Source organism: Kogia breviceps, chromosome 14 (assembly GCF_026419965.1).
Source record: "Kogia breviceps isolate mKogBre1 chromosome 14, mKogBre1 haplotype 1, whole genome shotgun sequence".
Classification (NCBI taxonomy): Eukaryota; Metazoa; Chordata; class Mammalia; order Artiodactyla; family Physeteridae; genus Kogia; species Kogia breviceps.
This window is the reverse complement of record NC_081323.1, coordinates 70553779-70567648: the sequence shown is the minus strand read 5'-3', so window position 1 is coordinate 70567648 and position 13870 is coordinate 70553779. Positions and strand designations below refer to the sequence as shown.

Genomic DNA, 13870 nt, shown 5'->3' with positions numbered 1-13870 from the left:
ATTAGTCATTATTGTTAGCATATTATTGCCTCGTAGGGGTATTGAAAGGATCAAATGATGATGTAATTCATGCATACACAAGGCTTCTTGGGAGACCCCAGAGCAAGACCCCAAGGGCACACCTACAAAGCAGGGTGGAGAAGCGGCCAGCCCTGGGCCCTGGTGAGAACCAGGGTTAGACTGGCTCCCTAGCCCCCAGGGCACCCCGTGGTCCCAAAGAGCCAGCAGAGTCAGCCTTGCTGGGATTAGCTTTCCCAGAGACCTCAGGCCTCAGGCTAGGTAGACGTGGACGGGGCCCCAGGGTCATGAGGCTGCACCATCTTCCCACCTGGATGGAGTAGGTCGTGTTGTAGTCGCTGTAGAGGTTTCGGATGGGGACGTCGGAGCCGTTCACGGTGCACTGGCTGTAAGGCTCGCCCTTGCGCTCCAGCTTGTCCTGTGTGAGAGGTTGTTTGTGGGGGGCCTCTGGTCACCCCTAGGAGGCCCCCTCTGTTCCTCCCTCCCCTCTAGCATGCAGGTCTAGGGGATGCTGAGAGGGGATAGAGGGCCGATGCCCCAGCAGGTGCCAGGGGTTGGGGGGGGCACTCATCTTCCCCCAGAGCGTGGCCGCCCGGTGGGGTTCCAGCCAGAAGGCGAGACGGGAGTGGATGGTGAGGAGATCCAGGGCTTGGGGAGTCCCGGATCTCAGGCCCTGGGAGGTGGGCGCCGGGCAGGTGGGGTGCCCTTGGGCTGCAGCCATACCACCAGCACCCCGATGGAAGTCTCCATCCCCGACATGGCGAAGATGCCCTCTTCTTTGATGAAGGGGTACGACATTTGCTCGTGAAGCATCAGCCGGGCGCCGGCTGTGGACGTGAGGAAGGGCACGTAGTCTTCTTGGCCCATGTCTAGGATCAACTTCAGGCCTGGGGGGAAGATGGGGCCGAGGGCTGCCTGAGCTCGCTCCCCGAGGCTGAAGGGACACCCACCACCCACAGGCACCCACTGGTCCAAGTCCCCTCCAGCCAAGGGTCTGTGCAGGAAGCTGGCTCCACTTTATGAAAATCGACTTCTTGCCTTCTCTAAGGCCCCCCCGTTCGAGTCCAAGCCACCATGGTCTCCTCTCTGGACTCCTTTTGCCCCCTGTACCACCCGCCATGATCTCTCTTCTACAGGGCAGGGAGACCTAGGGCCACAACACAGGCGGTCCTACCTCTAATCACACAGGTCCTCATTCTCTCCACTTGCTTCCCTTTGCTGCCGTGCTCCTTCCTGCTGCTGGGACCTCGTAACGCTCTCCCTTCTCTCTGGCATGCTGTCTCCAGCCCCACCTTTCACCTAGAAACTCTTGCTCTTCCTTCAGATCTCAGCCCCAGTGTCCCTTCCTTCAGAAGCCTTCCCTGACTACCTAGACTGGGTCTCAGGATCTCTGTGATATGCTCTCCTCGCCCTGGAACTTTCCTTCCAAGTACCTCTCTCACTCTTGAGATTCTTCTTTTATGATCTGTCTTCCTGCCCCACTCCACTGTCCCCTTCTTGAAGGTAGAGACCAGACCCATTATTTTATGCACCATGGGACCGGGCTAGGTGGTTAGGACAAGAAGGCTAGCATTTATTGAGCACTTGCTACATGCTGAGTGCTGGGCTAAGGGCTTTATTTACATGATCCCACTGGTGCTTTCAAGGGGCATGTGAGTTAGGTACAATTATCGTCCCTATTTTACAGATGAGGAAACTGAGGCTCATAGAGGAGAAGGGATGTTGTCATAGGTCACTCAGTGAGGAAGTGGAGGGTTGCTGGGCTTCTAAACAGGCAGCCAGGCTCCTTGATCTTAATCATCTTCTCCTATAGACTGAGTTGACCAGCACCTCTGTGATACCCAATGTCTTCAAGGGGCACAGGGGTGGTGAAGGGTGGGCAGCCCACCCACACCCCTGTTGACCAGCAGCCCTGACAGTTGCTCAATGACACCTGCCCTCTGATGGCTGGGGAGGGCAGAACCTGAGCGGGGAGAAAGGGTTTGCCCCCCAAGGCCTGGTGCACATGCTGAGTCCGCCAGCCTTTCTCCCCAAATGAGCAGCCTCTGCCATCAACCACTTCCTCTTCCTCCCTTCTGTTTACTACTTCACCTGCTCTCTGTCTCTCAAGAACTGCACAGAAACAAGGCTGAGAGTAAGGCCTCTGCCCCAGGCTAACTATGTGAGCGTGGGCAAATTATTTACAACTTCTCAGAATATCTGCATTTATTGAGCATTTGCTACTTGCCAGGCTTAGAGACAAGACTGCTTGCTCTGTGCTCAGAGGTCTACCTGCCTTAGGCCAGGATGATTCGATGAGTTCTATACAATCTATATGCTCTGCTCTGTACGATACGGGGAAACAAGGGCTTCGAGAAGTTAAGTCTCAGCTCAGCATCACCCGGGGATAAATGGCGGAGCTGGGATTCTACCCGGTCACAGAAGCCTGTGCTCTCGACCGCTAAGCTTACTGCTACCTCGCTTTGCTCATCAGCAAAATGGGCACACCAGTCGCTACCCCAGGGATTTATGAGCGTTGGGTGGGGGGACGGCTGAGAAGGCACCCGGCCCAGCCCCCGTGCACACAGTAGAGGCTGCCCCTCCGCGTGCCGGCCTCTGTCTAACCTCGGTCCTGTCTCTCAATGGCCAATGGTAATTTGTTCTTTCAGCCCCACATGATAGGATTTAAATCCTCATGGCCCTGGCTCCAGGACAAACCAGACTTACCAAACTCAGCTCCCGGGTTGGCTGAAGGGAGGGCCTTCTCCGTCATGCCCCAGTTGAAGATGTAACAGTTGCCATAATCAGGGTCGAAGATGGGTGTGAAGTTCCTGAAAGAAACACCATCAGCTAGAGATCAGGGCCCACCCCACCCCAGCTGATGCCTCCCCTGCCCAGGGCTCATGGCAGAGGGGAGCTGGTAGATTACTGCTCAGAGAGGCTTAGGAAGGGAGAGGTGAGCAACAACAGGTCATTCTGTACCTTTACCTGAACCCATGCACCCACCAGAGAGGAGATTCCCAGACTCCCTTGGGAAAGAAGGGTGAAGAAGGGTGGAACCAGGCTCTCTGGCTTAGCCATGAGTGATGAAAAAGAAGCTTATTTGATGTTTTCATCTGTCTCCTCTACACGGTCTTGTAAGTCATGTGGTCATTTAAACGGTGGCCTCCCAAAAGAGATGTCCACGTCCTAAGCCCAGGGACCTGGGAGCGTGATCTTATTTGGAGAAGGGGTCTTTGTGGACATAATTCAGGATCTTCAGATGAGATCAGCCTGTTTTATCCACGTGGGCCCTAAATCCAACCACGAGTGTCCTTAAAGAGACAGAAGAGGAGACACAGATACAGAGGAGAAGGCCACGTGAAGACAGAGGCAGAGATTGCAGTTACACAGACAGAAGTCAAGGAACACCTGGGCCCACCAGACGCTAGAAGGGACAAGAAAGGATTCTCCCCTGCAGCTTCTGGAGAGAGCCTGGTCCCGCTGACACCGTGACTGCCGACTTCTAGCCTCCTCTGTGAAAGAGTAAATTTCTGTTGTTTTAAACCACCAGTTTGTGGTCATTTGTTACGGCGGCCACAGGAAACTAATACAGATCCTAAGAGTGAGAGGGCGGCTCCGGGTAGTGTTTGCTCCAAGGAGCTGGCAGAATCCAGACAGGTGGGCTTGTCGGGGAACCTCGGAAGCTCAGGTAAAGAGGAAAGTAGACGGAGATGGAGGGTTGGGAATCAGGAGAGGGTGCAAGCAGAGGCCAGGAAAGAGAGAACTTCACCACGAGGCGTGAAGAGCCCTATCTAGGATCCTATCTTATGTCATGAGAATATTTCCTAAGGAAATAATTCAGCAACAACACAAAATGTTTGCATAAAGATGCACATGGAAGAAGCGACAGTATAATGTAGTTTCAGATAATTTGGTTCATTTTATTTTGATATGGAGCTTTTCAAACATAAAAAGTTGAGAGAATGAAGCCCACCACCAGCTTCAACAACCCCCTACGGGACTTCCCTGGTGGTGCAGTGGTTAAGAATCCACCTGTCAAGGCAGGGGACATGGGTTCGAGCCCTGGTCTGGGAAGAGCCCACATGCCGCGGAGCAACTAAGCCCGTGTGCCACAACTACTGAGCCTGCGCTCTAGAGCCCGCGAGCCACAACTACTGAAGACCGTGCACCTAGAGCCCATGCTCCGCAACAAGAGAAGCCACTGCAACGAGAAGCCCGTGCACCTAGAGCCCGTGCTCTGCAACAAGAGAAGCCGCCGCGATGAGAAGCTAGCTTGCCGCAACTAGAGAAAGCCCACACGCAGCAACGAAGACCCAACACAGCCAAAAATAAAAATAAATATATAAAAACAAACAAACAAACAAAAATCCCCTACGGCCAGTCATGTTTCATCTCTACCTACCCTCACTCTCCCTCCCATATTATTTTGAAGAAAAGTCTCAGACATCATAGTTTTATTTGGTAACATTTCTATATGTATCTCTACAAGAACTCTTTAAAAACCATGCTAAACATAGCTAACAAAAATTCCTTAATATTATTAAACATTCCATTTACACTGTCTCACAGAGGTCAATTCTGATTTTACAATTTATTTGTTTAAATTGGGATCCAACTGACGTTGACATGTGATTGGTTGATATGCCTTTTAAATCTCTTAATCTATGGCTCCCTTCATCTGACTTTTTTTTTTCCTTGTAAAATAGCTGTTACGAGTTCTGGTTTCATCCAGCTAATAATTGAAGAGGGAGTGATACAATTAGAGGATCATCATTTTGCACCCCTGATTTTGGGGATTTGGGGCAATGTGCACCAGTAGTGACCAATGCTGGGTGTCCTGATGGAAGAGCACAGGCTGTCCAGGAAGTGGCCTTGCCAATAAACAAAACAACAACAAAACCCAGCCTTGAACAGGATCAAGCATCTGTCTCTACCATTTATAGCAAATACTGGAGACAGAGGAACAAGTTCAAAGACACTACAGCAAGTCAATATGTAAAATCCAGACTCCAGTTTCTTCAACAAAGAAATTGTGAGAGAGGGTAAGGGAGGTAACCTATAGATTAAAATAAACTTCAGAGACTTGGTTACAATCACAACCTGTGGACTTTAATTGGATCCTGATTCAAACAAGTAAACAAAAAAGTGTGACCTTGACGAGTGTGAACACCACTGGATAGTTGATGGTACTGAGGTATCACTGTTCATCTCTTTTTCAGGTAGGATAATGGTATTGTGCTTCTGTTAAAAACAGTCTTTCTCTTTTAAGATACATTCTGAACACTATATAGATGAAAGAATATGATGTCTGGGATTTGCTTTAAAAACAGCACAGGACAGGATGTGAATCACACTTGTTGGATCTGGGTGGTAGGTCCATGTGAGTTCATCACACCCTGTTCTGTCTATGTGTATGTTCTCAAGTCTTCATAGGAAATAGCACTTAAAATGTCTTTGGATGTTTTTATACCGTTTTTGTTATTTTGTTACAAAACGGGAGGGAATGGGGCTCAGTGCATCAAATACTGCAGAAATATCACCCGAAATGCAGTACTTTCTAAGCCTTCTGTTCCACAACTTTTACTGAGCAACGTTCACGGGCCAGGCCTATGCTGAAGATTTCTCTTTTAATTCTCAAAATAACCCCATGAGGTCAGCTGCTCTTTGTCCCTGTGTTCAGATTAGGAAACCACTTCCTCTACCTTTTGTCTCACCGTCTGTGCCAGCAGAATGAGGTGGGTCCAGGGCAGGCAGTGAAATCCAATCTGGCAGCTGACCCTGCCTAACACACATGAGCTGCTTCCTCAGCCTCTGAGCTTTGGGGTCCTCCGTGGTGAAAGGGAAATCAGGAAGAAAGTGCATTTCTTCACCCAACATTTACTGAGGCACGCGCTGCTTTGGGGACACTGAGGCCGGCAAGACAGTCCTACCCTCGGAGCTCACAGCGTGGGGGGCACCACTGAGCAGCGTCACGGCAATCCTCTCCTTCCAACGTGCATCCCTGGCCTACCTGCCTCCCTCCACCTCTAAGGCTCCCACCCTGGTCCAGGCGGCCGGCATCTCCTACCCCAGTTCCTGCCGGAGCCTCTGCCTCCACTCCTGCTCCCTCACAGTCTCCTCCGGCACAGTGGTCAGGGCGAGTGTTCAAACTGTGAATCAGCCCACGGCATGCCCCTGCTAGAACCTTCCAGAAGCTCCTTGCTGCTCACAAAATGCAAACGCCCTACTGGGCTTTCTCCCCGCCTTGTGCATTATACTCCAGAGACACTCCAAGATGTTTCCAAATTCAAGGCCCGCTGCTCCTTGGGCCTGGGATAGTCTCTGAGCAGCAATTTCTGAGGAGAAATTGCTGGTTTCTCCTCATCCTTCAGGTTTCATCTGCTCGGAGCCGTCCCCTGACCTCCCTACACAAAGTCACTTCCCAGTTACTTGACATTTCCACCTGCTTGCTCCCCTGCTGGCATCAGAAGCTGAACTCATCTTCTTTAACCGCTTGCTTATCAGCTGCCTCTTGCATTCGACCATAATCCCAGGGAGGGCAGCTGTCTGTTTGCAGGGAGAAAGAATTTAAGGCTAAGAGCTCAGGCCTGGGAGCCAGCCTGCCTGAATTTGAATTCTGGCTCTGCCGCTTACTAGCTGGTGAGCTTGGGGGAAGTTACTTCGCCTCTCCGTGTCTCGTTTCTCCACCTGTAACGCTGGGGTAGCAACAGCGCCCGCCCAAAGGGACTGATGTGAGGGTTGGAAGCCAAGCACACTGAAATACTGAACAAATTCACCCCCATCCTCAGAGCCTGGCACTCGGTAGACACTCAGTAAATATTTGTTGGATAAATTATAATATGTGGTAAGAGTATCAACAGAGATAAGCCTGGAAGAGTGGGTGTCGGGGTAGGGAGTAGGTCAGGGAAGTTTTCGTGGAGCAGGTGAGGCCTGAGCTGAGACTTTAAGGGTGAGTAAGAGGTTGCCGAGCCTGGGGGGGCGGGGGGAGAAAGGGCGGCCCAGGCAGGGGGCACGACACACGCGAAGTCCCAGAGGGAAGGAACAGCTTTGGGCAGGCACTACAGGGTCTCTGCCCTGTGTGGGGTCAGGCCTGTGGCCACAGGGAAGGAACGGAGCAGGGCAAACCAGCTGCAGCCAGGCCCTGCTCTGGAGGGAGAGACCCCACCCCAGGGGTGTGGGGATACGGTGTGCCCAAGGAGCTGTCTTGGACATCTACAGCTCAGGAGCAGGAGGTGGCTAGGGCACGGCCAGATCCCCTCCTGTCTTGGGTTGCATTCTCAGTCCTGCCAACTATTTGCTTGTTGATAATGTTCTTTACCTGGAGAGGCTGCTCCCAGCACTGGCTACCTCCGGCTCCAGAGCTAGGTGTTTCCCTCCAAAAACCTTCCCTAGGCGTATAGGCAGAGACCAGCAAGCCTCCAGAAAAGACTGGGAAACAGCATCCTAGCAGGAAGCAGTATAGCAACAGTGGTACTGTGTAGTAGGGTTTGGGGAAGGACAGAAACTAGCTGGCCAATCCCTGAAGCAGTAATAATAACAACAACAACACTCACAGATGCCTAGATCTTGGTTTCTAAATACCATTCTCCAATAAAAGGACTGGAGCTCCTCAGAGAAATGGCTGATTCTAGGACTGGGGCATCTTGTGCCAGAAAGTAAGGAAGTACTTAAAAAATAAATAAAGGGATGGGAACATGTCAAAGAGACATAGGAGCCAACTGAAGGAGCTCTCACTGGCCAAAGATGGAAAATTTTGAGTAAGAAAATAAATAGTGTGGTATTGGATTACAACCCAAATATACATGAGTCCATATTGGTAGAAATTAAAAGACTGAATAAATAAACAAATGGAGAAGACATAAATCTTCCTTACAGAAGAATTCCAAATAGTGTATGTTTCCGTCTCCAGGAGAAGTGGAGTTTAGTCCCTCTCCCCCTGTCGTTACCTCCACCCCCCACAGTACAGGCTGAACTTAGAGACGTGCTTCCACGATACAGAGCGCAGGCGGGGGAAAGCGGTCACGTTAGAGCGGAGAAGCCCAGCACACAGCACCCGAACCGAGGGAGGAAGGCAGCATCACGGGTGCTGTCGAGTGCCTAGCATGCACCCCCCCCCATGATGTGATGAGGAGCCCCCCACCTCTGTGGTCTTCTTCCCCCAAATCCATCTTATCTGTGTAAACCCAAATCAAGGGCTTTCTATAAAACACCCAACCAGTACTCTGAAACTGTCACAATCATCCAGAACAAGGAAGTCTGAGAAAGTGTCACAGCCAGAATGGACAAAGGAGACATGACAACCGACAGCAACCGACAGGGGTCTCTTGGATGGAATCTTGAACAGGAAAAGGTCACCAGGAAAGACGGACAAAATCCGAATAAAGTGTTAGGTTTATTTAATAATGATGGGCCCGTGTCGGTTTCTTAGTTTTGATAAATTACTATGGTGATGTTACCAAGAGGGGAAACTGGGTGAGGAGTACAAGGGAACTCTGTACTCTCTTTGAAACTTTTCTATAAATCTAAAGCTATTCCACCATAAAAAGTTTATCTTTAAAGTGCTCATATAATTCTTAACACATGCTCAGCACTGTTCTAAGCACTTCTTTTTTTTTTTTCTTGTCTCCTCTACGTTTTTTCTTTTTTAACATCTTTATTGGAGTATAATTGCTTCACATAAGCACTTTATCTATGTTAACTCATTTAATCCCTATGATAGCCCTATGAGGTTATTTCACTATCCCCATTTTCCAGATGAGAAAACTGAGGCACAGAGAGGCTAAGTAGCGTGCCCAACAACACACAGAGCTGGCATTCAAATCTGGGTGGATTGGTGTCAGGGTCCAAACAAGGCTCATATGTTCCTAAAACTGCAGCTGCTGCGTCTTGAGCATTTGCTACGTACGAGCAGGAGAGGAAGGAGTCCAGAACAGAGTGAGGAAGCCGTAGTGTCTGGAGCCCAGCACTGCGAGGGCAGAGAGAGGCACGTGTCCTCAGCACTAAGTCTGAGGCTGATTCAGGAAGGTGGGTAACAAGTTGGCTGTGGGAGCGAGCAGGAGCACCGAGATGGGTGGACCAGGGTTTCTGTGCCAAGTGGCTGGGTCACACCCTCCACTCAGGCTGCTGAGTGCTGAAGAAACAGGCTTGGGAGGGGTGGGTGGGGAGGAAAGATGATCTTGATTTCTGATGAGGTGGTGAAGTGACACAGGGTGGGCCTGGCTCAGACTGCCACCTCTGATACTCACCAGCTGTGTGACCTCAGAGATGTTGCTTAACCTCTCTGGGCAGTGGTTGCATCATATAAAACGAGGGCTTGTTGCCAGGGTCAAACTGATTTTATACATGTAAAGTGCTAAGAATAGTGCTTGGCGCATCAGAAGGGCACAATAAACGTTAGCATCATTATTAAAGAATGAGTTCCTTGTCAAATGTGGGTTTAATGAGAATAATACTGAGTCTTCACTACTGTCAGCCTGTCATGCATATTAACTCATTGAATATTCAAAATAACCCTGAAGAGTAGGCACTGTTGTTATCTATTTTACGGAGGAGGAAAATGGAGGCATATAAAGGTTAAGAAATTTGGGACTTCTTCCCTGGTGGCGCAGTGCTTAAGAATCCGCCTGCCAATGCAGTGGGCACGGGTTCAATCCCTGGTCCGGGAAGATCCCACACACCATGGAGCAAGTAAGCCCATGTGCCACAGCTACTGAGCCTATGCTCTAGAGCCCGCGAGCCATAACTACTGAGCCTGTGTGCCACAAGTACTGAAGCCCGCGTGCCTGGAGCCTGTGCTCCACAACAAGTGAAGCCACCGCGATGAGAAGCCCATGCACCGCAACGAAGAGTATCCCCCACTCACCGCAACTAGAGAAAGCCCACGCGCAGCAACAAAGACCTAACGCAGCCAAAAATGAATAAATTAAGAAAAAAACAAGGTTAAGAAATTTGTTCAAGGCCACACAGCTTGTAAGACAGAGCAAGGATCTGAACCCAACAGTCTAACTGCATAGTCCAGCCTCGACCCACCCCTTCACTAGACTTACTCCCTAGCCCTAGCTACACCACGAAAGCTGTGTGGCCGATACCTGGTGTTGCCTGCCCATCAGCCATCTTCTCTTTGGGGGACCACCCTCAGTCCATGTGACCCAAATGCGACTCGTTTTGGAGGCGCCATCTTGGCAACCAGCAGGTCACCCCCAGGTTGCCTCTGGCGCTGGATCAGGCCTGGAAAGAGCTGGCTCGGTTTAGGGGCTGTGCCGTATGCAGAACGCACACCTTCAAGCACTGGGATCCTGCTCAATGGGAGACGCTCACGCTTCAGGCACCAGGGACCTGACAGCAGATCCCAGTGGATCCTAGTTGGACCCACTGTCCCAACTCACTTGCACTTCAGGACATATTCTGACTGAGCAGATGGGCCATATATTTGCAGTTACAGTATTACATCTCTCTCTTTTAGCTGAGAGGGTAAAAGATGAACTCGTGGGCACAGCACTAGTCCATTGCATACCAACAACCTTCAGGCAGGGCTGCCAGGAATGGTTGGGCAGGTGTACTCTGAACCAAGTGCCCTGGCCCAGAGAGAGGGTTGGAATCCAGCCTGCAACCAACCAGCCAGGATGTGTGCTATCAGCAGGGAGCCATCACGTGGCTCTTCCACCTGTAGGACGGGCCTTTTCTGATTCTCACAATGGACCAAATGTGCAGCGCGGCCTCCTCAGTGGGCCTGGATTCCGTGACACAGCCTACGAAACGCCTGCCTTTTGAGTGCCTGTGCGTTTTGGGGGACAGAGGGTCCATAGCTGTCAGCAGATTCTCAACAGAGGTCCCTGAAGGTGTACGAGTTGACTGAGTTGGGCTGAGGCCACAATCCCTGGGAGACTCAGCAAAAACGCCCCTTTCTCCAGAGGCCTTAAGTGTGGGGCTTGGAAGCCCCAGGCCAGGAAGATGCCAGCACCTCTGGGAAACAGGACTGGCTGAAGCCCGGGGCGGGACCCAGGTGATGTGGTCCCCCTCACCCAGAGGCCTGGCCAGGAAGCCAGGAGGGGGCGCTGGGGCTTCTGCAGCTCTGCCTGTACCCAGCCCCTCCCTTGCCCCCATGACCGCCAGCCGACCTGCAGCCCTCTGACGGCTGCCCCGATTCAGGGACAGAGCTTGGCTCTCAGGCCCAGGGTCTGGATGGTCAGCAGCTGGGGAGGGGAAGGAGCGGGAGATCTGTGGGCCATTTGTAAGAGGACACAGGGTTTTGGGGTTGACCCTGCCCTCATTCTGCCATCTTGTCAACATTGGGGGTTGTTTGGGAAAAGGGTGTTTACAGCGAAGACCTCCGGGGCCCTAAGTGCTGACATGATCCACTTCATTTACATTTTTTTTTTTAAAAAAAAAAATTTTTTTTGGAAGTTATCTGCATAATGTACTTTTGTCACTATGAATTCCTTTCATATTTTTAAAAACATTTTATTGGAGTGTAATTGCTTTACAATGGTGTGTTAGTTGCTCCTTTACAACAAAGTGAATCAGTTATACATACACCTATGTTCCCGTATCTCTTCCCTCTTGCGTCACCCTCCCTCCCACCCTCCCTATCCCACCCCTCTAGGTGGTCACAGAGCACCGAGCTGCTCTCCCTGTGCCATGCGGCTGCTTCCCACTAGCTATCCACCCTACGTTTGGTACTGTATATATGTCCATGCCACTCTCTCACTTTGTCACAGCTTAAAGACACAGACCTACTAAAGAATGGACTTGAGGATATGGGGAGGGGGAAGGGTAAAAATTTTTTTTTTTTGGTCACACAGCATGTGGGATCTTAGTTCCCTGACCAGGGATCGAACGCCGCACCCCCTGCCGTGGAAGCACGGAGTCTCAAACACTGGACCGCCAGGGAAGTTCCCCACTTCATTTACTCTTCACAGGAACTCTAGGAAGTGGATATGGTTATTGTTCCTGTCTTCGAGATGAGAAAACCGAGGGCAGTAGATGCTGGGGAACCTGCACAGATCCCCAGCTGCGGGGTAGTGGAGGCTAACAGCTCACAGCCGCCCCTTCTCCCGCCACCTTGTCTGGGAAATTAGGACACCCCGGCCCATCCTCCTGGGGGTGGCACAGAGCCAGCGAGTAACTGATGGGGGCACGTACAAGGGGCTGCTCCCACCCCACCCTGCCCCCGACCTCCGCTTAAGGGAGGTCAGCTCTGTGGTGCAGTTTACGCTCCCCGTGGATCAGGTCAGGCCTAGACATCACCTGTGGCCGCAGCCTTGCTTAGCTCAGTCCTCTTTCCTGCAGACTTTTCCGAAAGCGATTCCCTCAGTACATGATGGGGCCTTCAGTGCATCCCTGTCTCAGGCTCTGCTCCCAGAAAACCAAAGACACCTGGGCACAGACAACTGTGGTGCAGGCTGAGTGGCCAAGCTGGGGTGTGCACCGGGATGTGGACCTGGCTGCAGGGGGCCCGGCGGCTCTTACCTGTAGTTGCAGGGCTCTGCCCCAAACAGGCAGGCCAGGATCAGCCGCTCGGCGGGGTAGCCCATGGCCACCAGCTCCTGGTTTGGAACCTGTGCGAAGATGTTGGTGGCCTGCAGCGTGTACCACTCCGTCACGGCCTGGGTGGCGCTGCTGAAGTTCCGGAAATTGCACATGGTCCCATTGTGGCTGCACTGCAGGGGCAAGAAGGGTTCCTGTGGGCAAGGGCTGCTGCCAGCTGCCCTTCCTTAGGGGGCGCCTGGGTGCGGGGGCTGCCCGTGGCTGGGCTGGGGGGGAGTGTGTTTGCACTCATGGTCACAAGGCTCAGGCTGTCCCCTCACACACAGCTCTGCAGTCACAAGGACTCACACGCAGCACCAGCCATCCCCATATAATATAGCCTCAGGCACAAGGAAACACAGACACGCACACATGTATACACAGACAGACCCCGCTTTCTGATACCTGCAGTCACATGATGTCCTGGGGTCACAACTCCACACACACGTCCATGCACCTTGATTTATACACGTGGCACCACATTCATGCTCACGTGGGCACATCTACAGCACACACTCGCACCCTCACTCTCCTGACTCCTTTCCCAGCTCCCTCCCCAGACATCCAGAGGCAGCTCCCTGGAGGCTGTGTGGACCATGAAGGACCCAAGACTCCAGGTCTGCCCAGCCCTTGGCTGGGAGAAGGACCCGGGGCATGTCAGCTTGAGCCTACAGAGGGGTGCAGGCCCCTCCACCATGAAGCCCAGGTCCCCTGCAGACACAGGACAGACTAGGCCCTGACACTCCAGCCTTGGCCACTCTGCCTCTACTGGTCCTCCTGGTGGGAACCCAGGAGGCCTGAGGGAGAAGCTTCTCCTTAGTTCTGAGACAGCCCTCTCCAGGCCGGCATGGGGCGCTGTCCTCAGGCCAGTTCCTGGAGGTCCTCATCTCACCTCAGGGAGATGATACGACTTAAGACTCACTCTCAGGACTTCCCTGGTGGCTCAGTGGTTAAGAATCCGCCTGCCAATGCAGGAGACATGGGTTTGAGCCCCGGTCTGGGAAGATCCCACATGCCGTGGAGCAACTAAGCCTATGTGCCACAACTACTGAGCCTGAGCTCTAGAGCCTGTGAGCCACAACTACTGAGCCCGCATGCCACAACTACTGAAGCCTGCGCACCTAGAGCCCGTGCTCTGTAACAAGAGAAGCCACTGCAATGAGAAGCCCGCGCACTGCAACAAAGAGTAGCCCCCATTCGCTGCAACTAGAGAAAGCCCGCGTGCAGCAACAAAGACCCAACGCAGCCATAAATAAATAAATAAACAAATTAAAAAAAAAAAAATATATATATATATAAAGACTCACTCTATCCCGGGCTCTGTTCTCAGGACTTTTTTTTTTGG

At 51.9% G+C, this 13870-nt stretch overlaps 1 protein-coding gene across 4 annotated transcripts in view; it reads right to left on the bottom strand.

Moving 5' to 3' along the window:
- Positions 1-13870, bottom strand: part of SCNN1B (sodium channel epithelial 1 subunit beta) — a 76998-nt gene that overhangs the window by 6550 nt on the left and 56578 nt on the right. For all 4 annotated transcript variants that reach the window (XM_067013603.1, XM_059036997.2, XM_067013604.1 and 1 more), the window contains exons 4-7: positions 12469-12659; positions 2725-2828; positions 742-905; positions 329-436 (exon numbers count right to left, since the gene is read on the bottom strand). In XM_067013603.1, coding sequence (XP_066869704.1) covers positions 329-436; positions 742-905; positions 2725-2828; positions 12469-12659 — 567 coding nt within the window. The remainder of the gene's footprint in view (positions 1-328; positions 437-741; positions 906-2724; positions 2829-12468; positions 12660-13870) is intronic.